The sequence below is a fragment of the Muntiacus reevesi genome, chromosome X (assembly GCF_963930625.1).
Source record: "Muntiacus reevesi chromosome X, mMunRee1.1, whole genome shotgun sequence".
In the NCBI taxonomy this organism is placed as follows: Eukaryota; Metazoa; Chordata; class Mammalia; order Artiodactyla; family Cervidae; genus Muntiacus; species Muntiacus reevesi.
Genome location: NC_089271.1, coordinates 29,087,548 through 29,111,719, shown reverse-complemented (window position 1 = coordinate 29,111,719; position 24,172 = coordinate 29,087,548). Strand labels below are relative to the sequence as shown.

General features: G+C 45.0%; 2 protein-coding genes across 2 annotated transcripts; both read right to left on the bottom strand.

Moving 5' to 3' along the window:
- Positions 1 to 10,954: 10,954 nt before the first annotated feature.
- LOC136154399 (melanoma-associated antigen B1-like) lies at positions 10,955 to 11,968 on the bottom strand. Its single transcript, XM_065916694.1, has one exon. The coding sequence runs from the start codon at positions 11,966 to 11,968 to the stop codon at positions 10,955 to 10,957; it is 1,014 nt and encodes a 337-aa protein (XP_065772766.1).
- A 2,082-nt stretch (positions 11,969 to 14,050) lies between these two features.
- On the bottom strand, positions 14,051 to 23,868 carry LOC136154398 (melanoma-associated antigen B3-like). The gene is made up of 5 exons (XM_065916693.1): positions 23,772 to 23,868; positions 21,214 to 22,245; positions 16,024 to 16,257; positions 15,726 to 15,936; positions 14,051 to 14,336 (listed from the first exon to the last, which is right to left on the bottom strand). Exons 1-5 carry the CDS (start codon positions 23,866 to 23,868, stop codon positions 14,051 to 14,053), a joined length of 1,860 nt encoding a protein of 619 aa, XP_065772765.1.
- Positions 23,869 to 24,172: the final 304 nt, after the last annotated feature.

Sequence of the window (24,172 nt, the reverse complement as noted above, 5' to 3'; positions counted from 1 at the left end):
CAGAGCCACAGATAAACACTATAGTGATTTATTTCCATAAATTCCCTAGTGAATAGTTGCCTCCCAATGCTACTTTGGGGCTTTTAAACCGTTACTCCCCCAAAGTATGTATGTTCACTACTATGTGATGATAGAAACATCCATTTTCATTCCCTTTGAATTTGTTCTCATTTAACAGGTCATCTGAGATGATATTTTCAGGATAATAAGTTGAATATAAATGATGCAAGATATTAGAATTAAGATAATTAAATGAGAAGAAATGTGACATAGAGATAGCAAAGGCCACAAAAGAAAAAATGCTATTTTGTCAGGGTTTCAGACAGAGCTCAGAGGCCAAGTTGGTCAGTTTGTTACTTAATTAGGCTAACAAAGTCTAGTAAGTGAGAAAATGATGTCGTCTTTTATAATTATTATCAAATATTTATTTTAGCATCAATTTTATGTCATACATTTTGGGCCACTGGCAGTATGATCTTCCAAGTGCAGAATTCTCTCTCGAATTTGTTTAGTGAATGGCAAGTAGTTCATTATAACCAGATGGTGTGTGGGTTCAGAGTTGTGGAAAGGCGCCTAGCCTAGGGTCAGGAGAACAGCAGTCTTACATGACATGCAAAGGAACATATACATTGTCCTGATTCACAGTGATTTTAAGCATTAAGAGTCACAATCTAACTTGTGCTGTATAAAGATGATTCTGACATGTGTCTGAAATATGCATTGAATGGAGGCAAAGATGGAATCATAGATAATAGTTGAAGGTATTCACTAATGTGGGGGAGAAATTAAGAGATACAAATTGAGGCATTAGCAGTGGAATGTGGAGGATGGGATGAATTTGGCCAATATTATCAGGTTGTGGTAGGTTGAATAATTGATCTCAATTCTTTTGTTGTTGTTTAGTCACTCAGTCGTGTCCGACTCTTTGGCGACCCTATTGACTGTAGCCCACCAGGCTCCTCTGTCCATGGAATTCTCCAGGCAAGAATACTGGAGTAGGTTGCTATTTCCTATTTCCATCTCCAGGGGATCTTCCCAACCCAGGGATCGAACTTGCGTCTTCTGCTTGGCAGGCATATTGTTTACCACTGAGCCATCTGGGAAGCCCTTAATTCTCTACTTCCCCCAAATAACTACATATATACATCCATCCTATGGCTTTGTGTTGGGCACTATGTACTTAGGTACCACTTTGACATTAGGCTTGGCATGTGACTTGCTTTGACCAATATAATATTACTGAATATTATGTAAGCAGAGCTTTGATATAGATTGCATTGGCCAAAAAGTTTGTTCAGGTTTTTCTGTAAGATGTTACGAAAAACCCAAATGAACTTTTTTGCCAAGGCAATACTTGCTGTTTTTGGCTTGACTCTTCTGGGCTCCAGTGATCTGCCATGAGAAAAACTACCTGTGGGGTGTGGCTGTCCCTTCATGTTGGACCTCAGAATGAACACACTGGGAAAGACCTCAATCAAATCTGCAGATCCCAGCCTGAAGCATAGTTGTCCCCAAACCCCACAGACCTGTGCTTCCGAGAATATGTTTATTGTTGGATGCCAATACATTTTGGGGTGGTTTACTGTGCAGCATTAGTTTGGTGGTAGATTACCATGACATCTATATTAATAGATATGTGAGATCTCAGTGAAAGATTAAAAGTCTGAAGGAGATGGAGAAGATTACTGGTGATTGCCAGCTTTCTGGAATAGGTAACATAGTGTGGTGGTGGGATTCTCATAGGTAAAAGAAAAGAGAAGAGGAGGAACTGGTTGGTGAAGATAAGATTGTGAGTCTAGACTTGGGGACAGATTTCATTTTAAGTATCTGACAGACATCTAAATCAATATGTCTTACAGGATTCTACCTAGAGCATCTCAGTCGAGGAGATAATTATGCAAAGCATTTAAGCAACCAATGTCCCAGTATTACAGGACTAGTTGACAGGACATGAAGTCTATAAAGTCTGGAAATTTTGAGTTAAGAGATATTAGCATCCAGACAGTGGTTGAAGCCATAGGAAAGAATGAGATCTTCCAGGAGTGTTTATATGATGAAAACAGAGGAGAGATAAAGACATTAATGCTTAAGGATGAGACTTCAAAATGGAAGGCCACAAGAAAAGAATGAGAAGAAAGATCCAAAAAGATGAGAATAAAACTGATGATGAATAGGATTCCAAAAGCAACCTGGAAGAATATTTCAGGCACAGATGAGTAGCCAACCATGTCAAATGCTCTAAAGTAGGATAAATCTCAAAATGTGCTTGGAGTTAAAAACACTTTTAAATAGCATAAAGAAGCTATTTTTTAAGTACGTAGGATTAACTTAAAACCACTCTAAATCCAACTGAATTTTCACTTGGAATTTGACAAAGTAATTTTAAAAGCCGCCTGAAAGAATAAATTTAGCAAATAGCTGAAAAACATTGAAAAGAAGGGCATTTAGAAGGAACTTTACCTACTGCATTTTGAAATGTATTTTAAATATTTAACCATTAAAACAGCACTATATTAGTGTCATAACAGACATATAAATAAAAAGGTTCTCATAGATGTAAAAATATTAAGGTAGAGAAATAGTTGCACTCATAGTTATATATAAAATGCATAATACAATGTATAGAGTATTCATTGATATTAGAAAAATAATACATGGTAATGTATGTATTATTATGATTTTAAAAGTATTACTTTTAAAAAAGAAAGATACCTATCTAATTTATGGCACTTTATTGCAATACTGTAATATATATTATTGTCATAAATGTATGTATTTCTGAAAGAAAATGCATCATATTATTAACAATGATTCAATTGAACTGTTCATTGTTATCTTCAGGGGATGGAATTATAGGTGATAGTTCAGTATCTGTATCAAAATTTTAAAAATGTTGACTGTACTGTAGTGGACATATGTGTTAAAAATAGAAAATGGTAACTATGTGAGGTGATAAATAAGTTAATTAGATTGATTGTGATTATTATTTCACAGTCTATACTATATCAAAACATCATTGTACATCTTAAATATATACAATTCCTATGTGTCAATTATACCTTAATAAAGTTGAAAAAATAAACACTATATTTTAAGGTGCCGATGAATTTATTACCCAGCAGATACCTAGTGATGATAGTGAAGGGTGTTTCAGTAGAAAAGTAAGAAAGATAGACAGATGTGTTCAGAAGTAAAAATGAAGGAGTTGTAGACTACCGATTTAAGGTAACTCAGCTTGCCGGTCAAAGACAAACTTTAAAAATTTGGTGGCGTGATCAAGAGTAAACATAACAGCACCCCAAACATTCCAGCTGGAATGTCTCAGTAGAGCAGGTAATTAGGCATTGCCTTTGAGCAGCCAGTGACCTTGTATTGAAACAAATGCACTCAACTCACAGGACAACCATTCAGGTCATTCACAAGAAAACTCTTGATTTTAACTCAATATGCTTCTTAAAAAATCTAGATATCTAAAAAGTATTTGCTGATCACTTAGAAGCAGCAAACAGGAAGGAATGGATATAATTGTGAGAAACATAAAGCTAAACAATAAATGAGGGGACAAAGAAACTATGACTACCAGGAAAATAATGAATAATTTCAAGATACTGTTTCTGGTTAATATCAGAGTTGTTAGCTCAGTTAATAAGGATGGAAATGGCTAGAGCTCCAAATAAGAGCACTGGCAATAGGGATGGATAGGATGAAGAAGTATTTAGGAAGCATATTGGGTGGAACTTTTCCATCTGTGTATGGTGGTACATTGGAAAAGACCCTGATGCTGGGAAAGACGGGAGGAGAAGGGGATGACAGAGGATGAGATGGTTGGGTGTCATCACCAACGTGATGGACATGAGTTTGAGTAGGCTCCAGGAGTTGGTGATGGACAGGGAAGCCTGGCGTGCTGCAGTCCATGGGGTTGCAAAGAGTCGGACATGATTGAATGACTGAACTGAACTGATGGTGGTACATTAGTTAGGGTTCTCCAAAGAAGTAGACCAATAGAATATACACACACATGCACACACACACGTGTGTGTATAGTCAATTATACATATATATATACAATTATATATAAACATAATTATACATATATATATATATATATACAGATATATGTGTGTATATATGTGTGTATATACACAGATATATATATACATATATATATATATACACACATATAATTTTTATAAATTCCTTCAGGAAACTCAGTTCTTATTCTTGGAGCCCTCAACTGATTGCATGGGGTCCAGTCACTATGGATGGTAATCTGCCTACAGATTTAACTATTACTCAATCACATCTATGAAAGATCTTCACAGTGGATATCTAGACTGATACTTGACTAAACAACTGAGCACCCTAGCCTAGCTAAATGGCATACAAAATTAAAGAAGTGGGAATGATAAGGAGGAATCCAGACTTGGAAATATGATGCTGCCACTAACTGGGACAAAGGAAACAGGAAGAGGAATGAGGTTTGGAAAACAATCATGTGTTTATACTTTTTCACATTGAGTTGGAAATACCCTTGAATCAATCAGAGCTGGATTTCTGTTTCAGGCTTTGTGGGTAGGTCAGAGCTTGGGATAATAGATCTGGAAGCTAGCAGCAGATAGTTCATAGTTAGAACTGGAGGAACAGAGGAAGTTACCTGGGGAAAGTTGTAAGGAGAAAAAAAATAGTGGACTAGCTATGGTAACTTGGGGGAACATTAGTTTCCCAAGAGGTGACATGGAAAAGGATAAGTCCATTGAGGAGTTGGAGAAAACAATAGATTGAGAGGTAGAAGAACCAGGATAGGTCAGTGTCTTAAAAACTGTAGCAGAGACAGTGCTATGCTCACCAAATCCAATCCTATACTCTTTCTTCTTAGCCACATGGAAAGCCGCAATTTTCAGACCCCTTGAAGCTAACCAAGGATATATGACTAGCTTTAGCCAATGAAATGGGAGAAGTGATGGGTTTTGCTGAGTCAGAGAAAAGCCCTTTAAAGACTCCCTGGCCACTCTCCTCTGCCTCGATGAACAAGGAAGTCCCAGAGAAAATCTCCAAATGCCCCTCCCTACCCCATGCCCACTGAGCAAGTAGTGTTGTTGGGAAAGAAAGCTTTGTTGTGGTAAAACACTGAGATTTCAGGACTAATTTGACACTCCAACATAACCTTTTAATACTGCCCATGGGGTTCTTGAGGCAAGAATACTGTAGTGGTTTGCCTTTCGCTTCTCCAGTAAAAGCTGAAGCTCCAATTCTTTGGACAACTGACGCAAAGAGTCGACTCATTGGAAAAGACCCTGATTCTGGGAAAGATTGAAAGGAGGAGGAGAAGTGGGTAAGAGATGATAAAATGATTAGACAGCATCACTGACTCAATGGACATGAGTTTGAGTAAACTCCAGGAGACAGTGAAGGACAGGGAAGCCTGGCATGCTGCAGTCCATGGGGTCACAAAGAGTCAGACATGACTTAATGACTGAACAATAACATAACCTAGCTTATCTTGACTAATGCAAAGCCAAGGCTGTAGAATATTTCATAAGGGATAGAATAGTCACAACAATTTCATGTGCACCAGTGTTCTAAAAAGAGACCTTCCCACAGTTTCCCAAATGTGGAATTATTAAGCCAGTAAGTCCAAACAATTTAGGGGGTATCTCAATCATAACTGTCGAACAGAAAATCTGCATTTTCTTTTGGCTTTAGCTAACAAATGCCCTCATCAGATCAATAAAATGTACAATTAAGTTAAATTGGAATTGGCATCACAACACGTATATATATATTACAGTGTACTATTCTTGTAGTCTGGCTTGATATCTTGAGGTGATGTTATAAATTCTGATTGAATTATCCTTGCCTTAGTTCTCTATATTTTTCAAAAAGGGTGATCTTAATATCTCCCCTTAGTACAAGAGACCCCAATTAACAAACAACTTTTATTTTGTTTATATGTATATAGTTATGAAGTTGATTTTAGAATTCTGGGTGCCCTTTCTCAAGTGGAAAGAAATGATAGAGGATATTTACCTTTCTAGGCCAGTTCTCATTGCCCATTTAACTTACAATATAGGCAGACTAGAAATACATATGATTTCAGGACATAATTATGACTTATGTCATTGATTCTAATCAATGGGAAGCAAACTAAATGTCATTTTACATAATATACAACAATAGAGTCAAGTAGGTAGCTGTGCCAGATATACATTATACTGGGTTGGCCAAAAATATTCATTCGGGTTTTTCCACACAGTTATAATATAATTACACAATTATAGAAAAACCTGAATGAAATTTTTGGCCAGCCCAATACTTGAAAAAAGATAATGCATATCCAAAAGTACCAAATTCCAAAACTATTAATGTAAAATAAAGTAAGTCCATCTGGTTCAAGTGCACACATCTAATCATAAATTCTAAATATTTGTATAATAAAAATTTAATTTGTTATGAAGCTAGTTATTATGACATACGATGTTCCAGCTAGAAAAAATTGAGTTAAAAAACCACTTAAGGAATTTCTCTGGTGGTCCAGTGGCTAAGGTCCAGTGCTCCAAATGCAGAGGGCCTGGGTTCAATCACTGATCAAGGAACTAGATCCTGCATGCTATAACTAAGAAGTGCAGTCAAATAAATAAATAAAGTAAATAAATAATTTTTAAAAATCACTTAAAAACTATAAAGCATACATGAAAACAATGCTTTGATTATGCAGCATTTCCATTGTATTCCAGTCCTTCTTCCACATGTTACTCTTGAAAGAGGTCATCACAATCTCTTTTCTTCTTAAATTAAAAAAATATATATTAAGAGGCATCCTTTGATACCAAGGGCTTCCCTGATAGCTCAGTTGGTAAAGAATCTGCCCACAATGCAGGAGACCCCAGTTCAATTCCTGGGTTGGGAAGATCTGCTGGAGAAGGGATAAGCTACCCACTCCAGTGTTCTTGGGTTTCCCTTGTAGCTCAGCTGGTAAAGAATTCACCTGCAATGCGGGAGACCTGGGTTCAATCCCTGGGTTGGGAAGATCCACTGGAGAAGGGAAAGGCTACCCACTCCACTATTCTGGCCTAGAGAATTCCATGGACAGTCCATGGGGTCAGAAAGAGTCAGACACAACTGAGTGACTTTCACTTTTCGATACCAAAGAATCCTTAAATTTCACTTAATTCAAGATGTAGTCAAAGCTGAGTTCCTCAGTCCATCACAGCTTAGTTATCTACTAATGATACAAAATAAAATCTCTCTGTTTAATTACCTCATTTACCCTATACAAGGTGCTTCTCAGGTGGCACTAGTGGTAAAGAATTCACCTGTCGGTGCAGGAGACATAAGAGGCATGGGTTTGATCCCTGAGTCAGGCAGATCTCCTGGAGGAGGAAACTGCACTCCACTCCAGTATTCTTGCCTGGGGAATCCCATAGTCAGAGGAGCCTGGAGGGCTACAATTCGTGGGGTTGCAAAGAGTTGGACATGACTGAGCATTTGAGCACATCCTATACAAATGGGGAATGAGGTGTTAAGGCTAATAAATTTTTCTGATAACTATGGCTAATATTTAAACATTAACACTTTTTATTGACTTAATTAATATTAATCATCCTATAGTGCTTTAGGGACTACCAATGTGACATATTCCCTCTCAGAAAGTTATTATTTCTACATTTTAATTTTTAAGTGTTAAGGTTATCTATAGGGCCCACATTCTTGCTGTATTAAATGTCAATTAATTCTTCAACATGCAAAATGAAATCTCAACAGAATGCTTTGATAATAAAATAATAGTTAACACATACATAAAATGTTTATGAATTCACGGGCACTATACTGAATACCTTACATGCAATTCTCAAAATATATCATAGTTAGGTATTATTCATGGAAATTTTACAGGTAAGAAAAGAGGCACAAAGGGGTTAAGGAGGTTACCCAGGATCACACCACTAGTAAATGTTAGTGTTAGTCGCTCACTTGTGTCTGACTCTGCAATTCCATGGACTGGATCACGCCAGGCTCCTCTGTCCATGGAATTCTCCAGGCAAGAATACTGCAGTGGGTTGCCATTCCCTTCCCCAGGGAATCTTCCCAACCCAGGGATTTAACAAGGGTCTCCTGCATTGCAGGTGGATTCTTCACTATCTGAGCCACCGAGGTCTAAAAAAAATAGTGATGTAATAATAGGTGCACTTTCAGCTGAGCCACTGGGGAAGCACAACGAACAAGTTTCTGTGCTACATCAGACCCTAGTCACCAGCAGATTGGAAAACACTGAGAACGTGGTGGGGGCAGCCAGTGGGGATGAGGAGGTGTCTGAACCTCCCTGCCGGAAAGGGCAGCTGCGGCCCCAGGGTCCCGGGTGAGGAACCTGCAGAGTCGGGATGCCCTGAGTCAGGCAGCGCGGGGCATCTGAGTGGCCTGTTCCTCTGCGAGCAGAGCGCAGCGTCCAGAGGAGGATGCAGAGAGCAGCTGGCCGGCAGGTCAGGTTCCAGTCTGGAGACGAGGACACAGGGCTCGCCGGGGAAGACCCAGGGAAGGGCGCTGTCACCGGGAACGGGCGGGACCGGACACCGTGCTGGGACCCAGGCGGTCAGCTCTCCAGGAACTCTGGCGCGAGGGGTGGGAGAATTCCAGGGAAACAAGCCCCCAGACACCCCCTAAATTGAGTTTCATTCATTTTCACCTTCGGGCTGCTTTTAGTACTGTGGCTACAAGTTCCTCTTTTCCTATCGCCTGAGAGACACCATGGAGCAGTGTGAAGAGAAATGAATAGACACAAGGTCAGCCTCAGACTGGGAGGACTGAAACACTATGGACTCTAGAGCAATTCAGACCAGGCTCTCCACTCAGTTCTGTCACTTTTATCAGCCTGGAGAATACTGCAAGTTCTTTGTGTCCTACTAAGTTTGATAAGCCTTGTCTTACAGAAGTATCTGAACATATGTAACATATAAAGCACGTGGCAATGCGGCTGGCAATGTTTAGGTCTTTCATGCCTGGTAGTTATGATGATGATTATTTTCATTGTGTAATAAACTACCCTTATCTATGGAAATTCTTTATACAGCAGAAGCTAGAGCCTATGTAGTCTTCTAAACAAAGAAAGCTGAGTCAATCAAACTGCTGCTTAGCAAGTAATCATTGGGCTTCCCCAGGTGGCTCAGTAGTAAAGAATCCAGATGCCAAGCAGGAGATGCGAGTTCAATCCCTGGGTTGTGAAGATCCCCTGGAGAAGGAAATGGCAACCCACTCTAGGATTCTCACCTGCAAAGTTCCATGGACACAGGAGCCTTGTTGGACTATAGATCATGGGGCAACAAAGAGTCAAGACAGAACTTAGCAACTAAACAAGTAACCCTAAGTAAAATTTCTCTATCAGAGAATATGTTATTGAATTTAGAGGCAAGCATTTTACCAGGATGCAACTCAAAACATTATAGAATTTGTGTCAAGGACCAGTAATTCCCCTGCCTCCCAAAGCCCTCCAGACAAAACACTCCAATTTTCATGTATTTCACCACCACTAAAATCTAGCCCCTCTCAGGAGGTCTACTAGATTACACTCGAGATACCCTCATGTTTGGAGTGTGCTGGGGCTCCTTCTGTTCAGGGCCCAGAATGACAACACACTGACTTCTCAACATCCCATCAGAAAGGAGACAATAATAGGCATCAAACAGCTGGTCTATGGACTGTGTTCACTTGCACTGGGGAAGGAGCGCTGGACACCTTCCGTTCTTTCCCCAGTTGACTCACGATCTCAGAGTAACTGTTCAGGGCAGCTTCTCATTTCAGTCTCAGCCTCCCAACTCTGAGGTCCACCATCTAGTGATTTGGTCCCAGCTCACCATTATCACAGGCTTATCCAGCCCACCACGTAGCCAACTTAAAATGACCTCCCAAGAAGGAACAGGAACGCAAAGATGTATATTGTGATTAGCTTTCCAGCCCCACCTTAGCCTCTCACAACTTAAAAGGTTGGGAGTGTTGGTCGAACACAGAGTGAAGAAGTTGCCTCAGACCTGACTAGGGGCTGGAGGGACTGCTAGGCATGACCTTGGAGCACATGCTGGCCTTGGCAGGACTACAAACCCTAACTGCAGCTCGGGATCTCTCGTCATCTCTCAGAGCCTCTTCATAATGGGGCGGGAAGGCACTGGGGATGTTACCATTGACCTTGGCCAAAATACCAAACCTCAAAGTTTTGGTTTGAGAGAATAAAGGCTGAGAGAATTTAGACCTCACTGCTCTCATCCCAACTCCCTCCCCAGCATCCTGCATCCTTTTTGTCACTTGTCTGGGATCATCACACCACCTTCCTTATGGAATCACTGCTCATATACTCAAGACATCTACAGGCAGGTGCAGGTTCTCCTTTATCTTCGCATCACCCCCACCAGCACAGAACCTTCTGAAGAGCAGATGCTCAAGTAAAGATGGGAATAAATGAGACACCAAGCAAGGAATGTAGTTTCTTATTAATTTTATCAGCATTCTTGAATAAGCTAAGAACATCTAAGTGTATCGCTAAGGGTACTGCCAAATGTTAGAAAGAGAAAGACAAAGGTGAATAACATAAATCAAAACTTGACTACAGTTTACATCGTTTTCATCTGTTTTAAAACCACAGCATTCTTTCACATTTCTAAGAAAATTCCTATTCCAAAGCTATGTTATCTTGTTCTGGATCCCCAAAAGATGCAAGGATTTTTCGAATTGTACTACCCAGTGCCAAAACTCTTACTCTTAGATCTGACAGACAACAAATGTGTGATCTGTGTCATTTGTAAACTTGGATTCTGAATCTAAACAAACATTCTAGGAAAAGAAACATTTGAAAGGTAACAGGGTAAAACAGGAGCACAAAAAATATGAACTTTCCAGCCACACTTTATCCTCTCACTACTAAAAAGGTTGGCGGTATTGGTCAAACAAAGTGAAGACGCTGCCTGAGACCTCACTGGGGGCTGGATGGATTGCTGGGTGGGACCCTGGAGTGGGCAATGGCCTTAGCAGCACCACGGGCCCTGGCTGCAGATATGGCTGTGGCTCTCTCTTCCTCATCTCTCAAAGCCTCTTCATAAAGGAACGGGAAAGCACTGGGGACGGTATTATTGATCTTGGCCACAAACTCCAGCACCTTCATCTTGGTTGTTTCAGCATGGGCTCTTGGGCCCCACACAAACTCATAGCTCGGGGGATCACTGTCAGGAATCTGACGATACACCAGGTACTTCTCCTGCACCAACTCTTCAGTGATGAACTTCCTGGGCTCCCCAAAGATTATGTGCGTATTCCCATCATAGATGCCCAGAACATTCAGGAAGTCCCAGATCTCTGCCTCAGAGGCAGAATTGCCATTCAGGAAGATCACACCCAGCAGAGGCATCAGAAGCCCATTCTTCGGCACCTCCAAGGTACTTCCCAGCACCCCATCTTTGGCACGTTCCTCCTTGCAGACCAGGGTATAGGAGTGACCATTCGGCTTGACTTCCTTCAATTCAAGGCCAAAAACCAGCTCGATGCGCTCAGTGGCTTTCTTCAGGATTTCGGGGAAGTGTGCCTTGAACATTTTGTGAACAACCTTCAGCATATCCATCTTCCTAATGGGCTGTTGCATCTTAAACTTCTCTAGCATGAAATGCATCAACACCCCTGCTTTCTTGGTCAGAGGATCTGGGGGATCAGGCTTAGAAAAGGTTGAGACCTGGGAAGATTTTCTACGTTGCTTAGCTTGGAGCCTGGCATGTGCTTTAGATTTTGGGCGTGAAGCCCCTGCAACAGGAGAGCTAGTGGCTGCAGCTCCCTGAGGATTCTGGCCCGCACCAGCAGTGGGGGAGGCCGGGGGTGTACTCCCAGAAGTAGGGGTGGGGGAGGCAGCAGCCTGACCATCCCCGAGATTCTTGCTCTCCATGCGTGCTTGGCGGCGTTTCTCACGCCCACGGCGCTTGCTCTTCTGTCCCCGAGGCATGACTATCAGCAGGCACAGCGGGCAGGGGACCGGGCAGGCAAGTAGGTGATGCTGGAACCTGGAGAAGGGAAGATGAGTGGATGAGCTCCTTCAGCGGGGAGGGAAGAAGGCTGCTCTGCCCATTTCCGTGAGAGCCCTGCTCCAGGAACCACTGGCCGCTTGTTCTTGGTCAGCCTATCCCCTGAGAACCCGGTGAAAGAAGTGAGTGAGCCAGCCTCAATCCACAGCCTGCCTGTGGTTGCCTGCAGTGACAGCAGATCCTGGGAGCGGGGCCCTCTTTGGGTCCCTTCGTTTACACACACAACTGTCACATCAGCTCTTAGTAGAGCCGGGACCCCTGCCATATGCCACTTGAAAGGTGACGCCTCAAACTCCCTGGGACCCAAGAGAAGGAACCGAGTCACGGACGCTGTCGGGGAGGATGGTGCTGGCAGTTCTGGGGGCCTGTTCTGTCCTGAACTCATTGCTTCTCCATTCAGGGTCCTCATTTGTCAACACTGAGGGTGTGGCCCCCTCCCTCCTGCCTCCGGTGCCGCCCCTTCAGGTGAAGAACCTCATCTCCCTTAGAAATGACACAAAGAAATGAGGGGCCTCAGCGCAGGATCGGGCAAGACTCTTCAGTGTTCATTTGATTAGCTGGAAGGGGGAGCGTGCTACCTTCAGTCCTCATTCAGTCCCCACCCTGACTCCTGGGAGGATCTGGGGGGTCCTCCTAACTTGAGGACCTTTCCTCACAGCAAGGCCAACAGCTCCCTGAGATTGAATGGGGGAAGCCAGGGTGGCCTTACCTGGCCTACCGCCCACGGTCTCTGGGGCCTGAAAAGGTGTAGCTGGGGGTTGAGGCCTTGTAATGTGTGGTCCTCATGTGAGGTCCCCAGATTTCACGTCTAAGATTCCTTCCTCTGCTGACCCATTAGACTAAGGCGCTCACTTTCCTGTTAGCTGTGAGTGAGACACACTGCTGCCCGCCATGTATGCCTGGGGGTGCCAAGGAGTGACAGTGAGAGGAATTCTGGGAGTCTTCCACAGTCCTCAGCATCTTCTCCATGAGTCCTGGCAAATGCTAGAAATTCTCCCTCTGCTGACCTGAGCATGCTGAGGTTCCCAAGGTGAAAGAAATTTTGAGCCACCTCCAGTCACCCCTGTCCCTGACCTCCCTGGGACGGCAGCAGGGGCTGGACTCTGTGGGACTCTTACTGTTCTGTCATCACTGGCCCCTTTTGTCCTCACTTGGATGGGACCTATGCTCCTCTCTTAGTCCACCCTGAGTCTTCCGGTCTCAGATCAAGGCCCACATCTCCCTGAGTTCCTGGGGCTGGAAGTGAGGGGTGACATCTGGTGACCTCTGCCTGGGGTGTCTCAGGACTGACAGGGGCTGGGACTTTGTGGGCTCTCACTGCTTTGGGTAGGTGCTCATCTAAGACACCTCCTGGGTCCTTACCATGACTCTGTGACTCCTGGCAGGATCGGGAAATCTCTGTCTCGACTTGAGGTCTCTCCCCTCCCACTAAGGCCCACATCTCCCTGAGACCCACTAGAAAGCAGCGACATTTTTCTGATCTCTCTAGCTATAGCTGCGTGTGGACTCCTGATGTGGACAGTCAGGAAGAGATTCTGCACTGCCCTCTGTTGTCGTGGGGTAGGTGGGTGGTCCCCTCAATTCTTAGGTCCTCTCCTGTGCCCCTGCTACTAGCTGCAAATGCTCCAGCAGTGGACCTGAACCCATACCCCCATCAGTGGGTTCCTCACCTCCTTGTGAGGCTCTGGGCAGAAGCGAATGTGGGTCATCTGGTCCCCATGCCTGGGTCTCCCAGGTCTGAGAGGAGTGATGTGACTATGTGGTTCCCTTCCTTCTGGGTGGGGTTCTCACATGTTCATTCAGTGTTACCACTGTGACTCCTTTTAGGAACGGGGCTTCCTCCCTATGTTGAATGAGGCCTCACCTATCAGACCCAAACCCTGATGTCCCTGAGACCATCCTTGGAGGAAATGAGAGGGCACCTCAGCCTGAGAGCTCTAACCCGGCTTCCCAGGGCGACGGCAGAGGTGGCACACTGTGTGGGCTCTGCTGTTCTGTGGGAGTCAGTTGTCTCCTTCCTCACATAGAATTGGTGCCTCAACATCTGTCATGGCCTGGGACTCCTCGTTTTCTGCTGACCTGGGCAGCCGGGCCTGAAACCAAGGCTCTCTTCTCCCTGGGACCCCACAGGCAGAAGTCAGGGGCACCAGAGCTGGCCAGTTCTGCCTGGGATCCCCGGGGCTGACCCCAGAGGTGGCATCAGATGTGGTTCTCTCTACCATGTATGGATCTTTCCCTCGACTCCGCCTCCTTCCTGGGACTGCCTTCTGCCGACCTGAGCCCAAGACCCTGTGAAAACGTGCTCACCTTTCCCAGACCCAAGCTGACAGAGTGAGCCACATCCTGCCAAAGCTGATTTGGGGCTGTGCGGCTAACCACAAGGGTGGGACTCTCGATGCCCCCTCCCCCCCAGTTCTGGAGTCAGGGGCTCCCTCTGTCCTCACTCAGGATTCTGGCCTCCAGTTTGGGTATGGTTTGGGAGCCCTCCCTCTGCTGACCTGAGTCTACATTCCCCAGAGCAAAGCTCTCACCTCCCTGAGTGGCTAGAGGAGATGCTGGGGGCTCCACACCCAGCTACATTGTTTTGGATGCCCAGATCTGAGAGCAGGGCTGTTCCTTAGAGCAGCAATCCGCTTGCATGCTGGGTCTGCTGACTAGCACTGACAGTCCTAGTTTGACTTCTTCTAAGACTGAGACTCCTCCCTATGCCTAATGGGGTTACCTTATCTATCACTCTATATCTTTATCTATTTACCTATCACAGCCATTGCTTTTATTATGTAACTGGTAGTTTCTACATTTTAACCTTCCTCACCTATTTCTCTTCTCCCCCACACCCCCAACCCTAACCCCCATCAACCACCTGTTTTTCTCTTATGTTTACAACTGTTTCTGTTTTTCAGATTCCTCGTAGAAGTGAAATCATATAGTAATTCTTTTTCTCTGACTCATTTCACTTAGCATACATAATACCCTCTAGGTCCATATCCTTTTATATAAAGGCCTTTCTCTATTTGAACGTCCCTTATCCCCAATGCCCACCACTCAAAAATGACGGCCTCAGCCTCAATTACTCTATGATAATTTGAACCTCTATGGTAGGGGTCCAAATCTTCCCATTCTAATGCCTAATGATCGGAGCTGGACGGGGTGTAATAACAACAGAAATAAAGTAACAATGTAACGCACTTGAAGCATCCTGAAACCATCCCCTTAGCCTACCCCACCCTACCCTCACGCCACCCCACCCTCCTTTGTCCACTGCATCATGCCCCTCCGCACAATGCACCCCACTCCATGCAAAAATTGTCTTCCAAGAAATGGGCTCCCCGGTGCCAAAAAGATTGGGGGCCACTACTCCAGGGCACTACAGCATTGGTGGCAGGAAGGGCTTCTGTGCAGTCACCACTTTGGTGAGCCACCACCCTGTGAGCGCCCAAAGTCCCATCTTTCCACCTGTTGAGGACAAGACCACTCCCAACGCATAGAGTCCATCCTCTTTAAACAAAGCCGCCCGACCCACCACCGACCCTCCACGTGGCAAATACAAGATGGCTCCTGGGCCTGCAACTCAGAACAGGGCGTGTTACACTGCAGATTGCAGGGGTGGGATACGGTTGGGTTACTTCTTACAGGGAGGGGTTGGGAAATTCACTTCAGCTACATTCAGAACCTCACCTTGGCTCTGGAGGAGTCCGGTACACTCGACCTCCACTGAACAGACGCTGCAGCTTCCAGCTGTGCTCCTCTCCTCGAAAGCGGAAGCGGAAAAGGAGGGGCAAAGGAGGGGCGCTGCATACGTTCGTACGTGTGGCCTCCCAGGGGAGGGGCAAGGGCAGGGGGGCGAGGGAGGGGGCGGGGGCGGGGGCAGGGGGGCGGGGGCCACATGCTACAGGAACCCGGTAGCTCAATATTCATCCGTCCCTGGGTCCTCCTTGTGCCATGTATCAGAGCCAGGGCGCCTCCTTCTATGAACCCGAATCCTCCAGCTCCCAAAGCCCTCGCCTTCCCAAGTCCTTAGTGAAGGGAATCAGGGCACTGCTCTGAGCATCTCTGCTCGTCAGGAGGGGCGCCACTCTGTAAGCCTCCTTCGTAGGGGGAGAGACCCTCTCACTAGCACTGACGGTCCTCACCTTAAGTCCAGTTATGGTCAAGATGCCCCCCTCTGCAGATCTGGGATCTGATTCTGCTAGAGGAGGCCCTGCCCTCCCTAAGATCACACAGGTTGAATGAGGGGACCACTCATAAGGAGCTCTTCTGGGTCTCTCAGGGCTAAGAATTTACAGAATTCTGTTTGGCTCCCTCTCCAGGGGTCCCCTCTAACACTCAACATCACATGTGAGGTCCTCCTTGGGTTCAGGTCTGTCCCTCTGCGAAACTGAGGCTGATCCTATTAGACAAAGGCCTCATCTTGCTGAGACTTTCCAGACTGAAATCAACCTGACATCTGTGCCCAGCGCTTCCTGGGCACCACAGCATCAGGTATTTTCCAGGGCCTCCTTTTGTAGTGTGTGCTACCATGAATCCACTTTCAGGTCCTCATATTGACACATGATAAATCCTGTAACTCCACACTCTGCTTTATGAAGCTTCTTGTCTTACATCAAGGTCCTAGTCTCCTGAGAATTCCACGTTGGAAGTCAGGGTGATCCTCACATGATCGTAGTTCATTGGGGCCTCTGATAACAGACAGTGGGGATGCAACTCTAGTCCTTTTGGATTCCTTTTGCTCAGCATACTCACTACATCTACCACAACCTGGGTCTCCACATTCTCCTGATCTAAGATTCCTCTTCTTAGTCTTTGGATGACCATTATATTCAGCAGTGATTGTCTCCTCAGTCCTCCTTCATGGAGGTTCCCATATCAGCCTCTGTCACTTGATTAAAGGCTTCCTGGGAAATGCATATTCCTACAGACACTGAACAGTTAACCTCTAGCATATGTTGGAGAAAACAGGTCTTGGTCCCAAAAGTGATCTAAGATTAGGAAAACGCAGCAGAAATCAAGGAACTCAGGAAAGAGGTTATGCTGTCAAGAGAAAAAGAGCTGATATATTCCTTCTCTTCGGCCAGATTTAGGGTATCTGCTTAGTTGCTCAGTCATATGTGACACTTTGCCACCCCATGGACTGTAGCCTGCCAGGTTCCTGTGTCCATGGGAATTCTCCAGGCAAGAATACTGGAGTGGGTTGCCCTCCTCCAGGGGATCTTCCCAACCCAGTGATTGAACCCAGGTCTCCCGCATTGCAGGCAGATTCTTTACCATCTGAGCCACCAGATTTAGGGTAGTTTTAAAATCTTTACTTTCAGTACCCTCCTGTTGTTGATCCAGTGGTTAAGACTCTGTGCTTCCAATGCAGGGGGACTGGGTTCAATCCCTGGTCAGGTAACTGGATCCCACATGTCACAACTAAGAGTTTATGTGCCACAACTAAAAATCTCACATGCCACAACTAAAGAGCCTGCAGACATGGCAACAAAGATCCTGAGTGTCACAGCTAAGACACAGCACAGCCAAAAAACAAATTGAAAAACATATTTTTACTACAAATAATAAAATATTTACTGTCTACATAGAAGGATAGCATCAGATAATCTTGTAAGTCCTTGATCACTTGAGGGTATCTGATTTTGCACATGCAGATGATCATATGGTTACTAAGCATTATCTATTTGTCTTCTTTATTTATCACTATTAATTATTTTGGTGATGTGTTATGTGGCAGTATTGATGGGAGGGAAGTTTGGGGGAGAGTGGATATGTGTATATGTATGACTGAGTCCCTTCACCGTTCACCTGAAACTATCATAATATTGTTAATTTGCTATTCCTCAACACAAAATAAAACAAACAAACAAACAAAAAACTGTGCTTCCAGTGCAAGGGGTGTCAGTTCAAACCCTGGTTGGGGAATTAAGATCCCATGTGCTGCATAGCAAATCAATCAATCAATAAAACATCATCAAAGAAAAAAGTGATGGGGATTCATGAAAGAAATAATTGATAAGCTAGATTCCATTCCCTTTAAACTTCTGCTCTGTAAAAATACACCATCAAGAGAACAAGATGAGCCATAGTCTGGGAGAAAATATTTGCAAAAGACATATCTGATGAAAGCTCTAATTTAAAATATACAAAGAGTTCTTAAAATTCATAAGAAGACAACTAACATCTAATAAGAAATGGACAAAAGAAATGAATAGATACCTCACCAAGGAAGAAACACAGATGTCAGACAAGCATATGGAAAGATGCTCCACATCATATACCATTAGGGAACTGCAAATTAAAAAAACAAGCAGATACCATGACATGCCTCTCAGAATGACCGGCATCCAAAGGACTGAAAGCACCAAATGCTAGTAAGGATGTGAATTAACAAGAACTCTTATTCATTGGTGGTGGTGATGCAAAATGGGAGAACCACTTTGGAAGACAGTTTGCAAGTTTCTTAGTAAACTATACACGTTCAGCACTGCTGGTAGGAATGTAAATTGGTACAGCCAGTATGGAAAACAGTATATGGGTTCCTCAAAAAATAAAAAATCACACGTAACACTTTCCGCAATTCCACTACTATCCAAAGGAATTGAAATCAGGACCTCGAAGAGAGGTCTGCATGCCCATGTTCATTGCAGCACTACTCATAATAGTCATGACAGGGAAGCTGCCTACCTGTCCAGTGACAGATGGATGGATAAATAAGTAATATACACATACAATGGAATATCATTCAGTCTTAAAAAGAAGATAACTTCTCCAGTCATGGCAGCGTGGATAAATCTGGCGGAATTCATGCTACAGTGAAATAAGCCAGACACAGAAGGACAAATACTGCATGTCCTTTACATGAGGAATCTAAAATGGTCTAAGTCAAAGAAGCAGAGAATAGAGTGGTGGTTGTCAGGGGCTATGGGAGGGTGAATGAGAAGAAATTGCAGACTTAAAAAATATTCACAGGCTAAAAGCTGAGAGTTATGCCCAGCGAGGGCATAGTGTGCCATTCTAGCAGCTTCTGGGCATCATCCCACCTCAGGGGAGTGTCACCCTGATTTCCGAGAAACTCTGTGGATAGAAGGTAATGTGAATAAAACATCTAATATGCACATTGCTTACCTGCACTGGAACAAGAGCTACAGGATACATTCCATGCCAGCTTCACGTGATTTCTGTCTGATTTACTCACAATCCCAAAGCACACGCAGACCCAGAAAATACTGCAAGTTTGGTTCCCAACCCCTGAAGGACAGTCAATATCACAATTGAGTCACAAGAAATTTTTGGTTTCCCAGTGCTTTCATAAAATTTATGTTTACACTATACTGTAGGCATTATGGGCCATAGCATTATGCCTAAGGACAATATAGATATCTTAAACAAAAATACCTCTTTGCTAAAAAAATTGCTAACCATTATCTGAGCCTTCAGTGAGTCCATCTTTTTGGTGCTGAGGGTGTGAACATTGCAAGAATTATCAAAATGTGACACGCAGACATGAAGTGAGCAAACGGTGTTGGAACCATGGTGCCAAAAGACTTGCTGGAAGCAAGGTTGACACAAACCTTCAATTTGGTAAAGAAAAAGAACAAAGAAAAGAAAATCAGTTCCTGTGAAATATAATAAAGCAAAATGCAACAGAGGGAAGTGCCTATAACTGTCAAGGGCAGTTTCCCATCCCAGGCTTTGTCTTTAAACTATGGGGCCCACCATGTGAGAACTTGGTCCCTGGTCATGATTACTGCAGCCTCATCGAACCCACCACACACTCAACTTGTGGTTACTTCCCACATAAAGACTTATATTTTCCCAAGGCCCACCACTACCTTTAGTCAGTCAGTTCTGTCACTCAGTCATGTCCAACTCTTTACGACCCCATGGACTGCAGCATGCCAGACATCCCTGTCCATCACCAACTCCCGGAGCTTACTCAAACTCACGTCCATCGAGTCAGTGATGCCATCCAACCATCTCATCCTCTGTCATTCCCCTTCTCCTCCTGCCTTCAACTTCTCCCAGCATCAGCATCTTTTCCAATGATTCAGTTCTTCACATCAGGTGGCCAAAGTATTGGAGTTTCAGCTTCAGTCCGTCCAATGAATATTCAGGACTAATTTCCTTGAGGATGGACTGGTTGGATCTCCTTGCAGTCCAAGGGACTTTCAAGAGTTTCCAACACCACAACTCAAAAGCATCTATTCTTCGGCTCTCAGCTTTCTTTATACTCCAAATCTCAAATCCATACATGATTACTGGAAAGACTATAGCTTTGACTAGATGGAACTTGTTGGCAAAGTAATGTCTCTGACTTTTAATATGCTGTCTAGGTTAATCATAGTTTTCCTTCCAAGGAGCAATCGTCTTTTAATTTCATGCTGCAGTCACCATCTGCAGAGATTTTGGAGCCCCCCCAAAATCAGGGAATTTACATTTGACTGCTGTCATGTCACCATTTTCCTTATAAATAACTGCTTTTCAGCTCTGTAACTTTATGGTCAGTGGCTAGATCTTTTTCTTAGCTCTCCAAGTACAAGCATGGAGCCTTGTAAGAGCAGACACTCAATTAATGTTCGGGGAATAAATGAGCCTGTGAACATGAGGTTCAAATTATTAGAATTTAATTCTACATTTTTGAGTTAACCAAGCATATACTGTTGTTTATAATTTTGTAAAACACAGAGTACAAGGGATGAGGAATCCAAATACTGGCCATCTTACTTTTCCTATGCTTCTTGATCCCACATATTTTACTGCTTAACTTTTTCTTATTTTCAAGGAAATAACATATTGCAATGCCATTTTGTCTTGAACTGGCTTACTAAATAATATGGAAGCTTCCCCATTTGTTTTACACAAGAGAAAAAATCTTATCCTTAAGACCAATAAACAACAGTAAGTGTGACTGATGTCATTCATACACTTAGATTATAAGCTAGATAAGCTTTGGTTTAGGAGCATCATTTGAAAAGCAGCAAGAACATAAAAACACAGGTTTATCTCTAAATTCCCCATACAGAACAGGAACACCAAGGTATTTTACACTGTGAACCCTCAGTGACGTCCAGCCCTGTACTACTTGGAACACTGAATACTCTCTTCAGCCACAAAGGGCAGAATTTGCCTCAGCTTTACTAGGTGGAAGGAACTGCTGCAGAAACACTGGGACATCCGCTGGCTTGGGCCCTCTCTTCCTCATCTTTCAAAGCCTCTTCATAACGACAGTGGAAGGCACTGGGATCCAAATGGTTGGTCCTGGCCAGGAACTCCAGGACTCTCATCTTGCTCGTTTCAGCATGTGCTCTCGGGCCCCACAGGAACTCATAGCATGCTGGACTGCTGCCGGGCACTTGCCGATACTCCAAATATTTCAGCTCCACCAAATCTTGGGTGATGAGCTTCTTGGGCTCCCCAAATAAGAAGTGCCTCTTCCCAGCATAGATTTTCATCTTACCCAGGAAATTCCAGATGTATTCCTCTGTGGCGCAGTTGCCCTTCATGAAGATCACACCCAGGAGATTCATCAGGAGACCGGTCTTGGGAAAACCCCTGCCACGGTGCACAATCCCGTTGCGGGGGAGATTCATCTTGCTGACAAGGACATAAGAATGCTTGGCAGTGTTGTCTTTCTTCACGTCAATACCAAATACCACCTCCATGCTCTCCGAAGCTCTTTTGAGAATCCCGAGGAATCGATTTTTGTACTTTTTATCGATGATCTTCAGCATATGCACTTTACTAATGGGCTTTTTCGTCTTATACATGCGTAACAGGAACTGCACCAACAGATTCGTCGGACTGGTTAGTGAGCGTTTTCTAGACCGCACATTGGAGAGAGGGGCCTGAGAGGAATTTCGCTTTTTTGCAATTTTCCCAGTGGCTCTTTTGGATGATCTTGTGGAAGAAACACCTGCAGGCACAGTGGTGGTGGCCAGGGCCCCCCGAGAACGCTTGAGATGTTTACCAGACCTAGCACTGGGCTTTCCCTTAGCATCAACCCCCGGACCAGGACTGGAGGAAGAGGAGCGTGCTTCCGTCGTGGTGGCAGTGACCTGTGCACCCCTCAGATCCTGGGTGCCATGCTGAGCCTGGCGGCGTTTCTTACAGGTGTGGGGCTTACCCTTCTTACCCCTGTTACCCCGAGGCATGGTGACTGTGGTCAGGGACAACAGGCAGGAGCGCAGGTAGAGCAGCACGTGATCTGGGCAGAGAGGAGAGAGGAAGAGAGGATGAAGCGCCTGTGGCAGGGAGGCACCACTCTGCCTTTAAGAAGGCTCCCTCTGCAGGTTTCCATGTGGGCACTGCTCTACAAACCCAGAGGACTGTGAGTCTGATCACCCTGTCCCCTGAGAATTCTGTGGAAATAATTAAGGTGAGACTCAGGCTGCAGGCTGCCAGCCCTGCCGCCTGCTTCCTGAGGCTGAGGAGCAATAGGCCAGTCCAGTCCTTGAGGACATCCCCCCCCATTCTTGACGGTGGGGGTCCTCTCGGTTCACATTCAGGACAATCATATCAACTTTTGGCATGGCCTGGGCCCTATCCTCTTTGTAGTTCTAAGGTTATACCCCAAAGCCTGGTCCTCATCTTCCTGTGATACCTGAAAAAGTGAGGAGGTACCTTAGCCCAGTGTCCCTGGCAGGGGGCACCCACAGCAGTCAGCTCTATAGAACTCTGTCCTGGGCTCACTGGGGTTCTCCGTCCTCTTTCACTGTCTTGCCTTGGCTCTAGGTAGAGCCTAGGACACCCGTGTCTGCTGCACTGGTGTACCTCCTCTCAGACAAAGGCTCTCTTCAATCCCATACCATCAGAAAGAAAGGAGGGTTCACATACACCTGACTTCCATCCCTGGGCTTTTCAGGGCTGTGAGCCAGGAGGGGGGTGGGGGTGGGAGGTGGTGCTCTCTATTGTTTTCCCTGTTGCAGGGTGAGTGCAATCATCAGTTCTTTCAGGGTCCTCACACTGACTCCTCTGAAGCCCTGGACCTCCTACCTTGGCAGAATTGAGGCCATTCACGTATTCTAACATCCTCACATCTCTGAACTCTCCAGACAGAAGTGAGAACTCACTCAGCTTCACAGATACTCGTTTCCACTTGGAAAAGAGCCAAAATTTATGACAACTTACACTTAGAGTTGGTGTTTACCTTAGACCTCGTTCCGGTCTGGGCAGAACTCAGGACTCCTCCCACCAATAATCTGGGTAGCTCAGCTTCAGAGCAAAGTCCTCAATTCCCCGAGTCCCTGGAGGGGCAAAATCAGGGTACTACTACGTGACTACCCTTCACTGGAGCCTCCCAGATACGTAGGCGCTCTGCTTTGTGATACCACCCCTAAATGGGGAGGGGCCCCCAATCAGTACTTAGGGTGCTCACTTTACTGCAGTTAGGACAGAGGTATCCTCCATCTGCAAGCAGGGGCTACTACTGACCACGGCCCCCCCATCGCTGAGACTTCCCGGGCCGAATTCAGTTTGATGGCTCTGCCGGGGCTTCCCAGGGCTCACAGCAGCAGTGAGACTTGGTGCGGCCCTCTTTGTTATGGGCTAAGTGGCCCCCTGCCTCAGTCCCAACTCAGTCTTCACCTCAAATCTGGACCACCGCTGGGAATCCACCCTCCGCTGGCCAGAGGTCTGACCGCCGGACCGAAGTCTTTACTTCCGGGAAACTGTAAAACGGAAGTCAGCATGATTCATTTCCGGCCATGATGCGCAGGGTGTCAGATAGCTCACGGGGGCATGGAGGCACGGGGGCATCCAGAGTGGCGGGGGGTGGAGGAAAGCCGCGGGAGGGTGTACTATGGTCCTCATTTGGAGTCCCCATCTTCATGTCTGTTAGAGTCTGACACTCCTCCCTTACCTGAACTGTGTCCACAAGCCTCCAAACAAAGCTTCACCTCCTAGAGTTCAGCAGGGGAGAAGTCCAGGAATTGAGCTCGTGCGTGCTGCTTTGTGTCGCCATCTTTACTGCCAGTGCTGCGTTAGCACTCGGGCCTCTCCCCATGGCTGGAGTTGGGTCCTGGATTTCTATTATAGAGTCAAGTAATCTCTTCGATCTTAACAGAATCTCTTACAGATCAAGATTTACGAATAACTCAGACCAACAGTGTTGTAGGAACCATCCCCTCCCGACC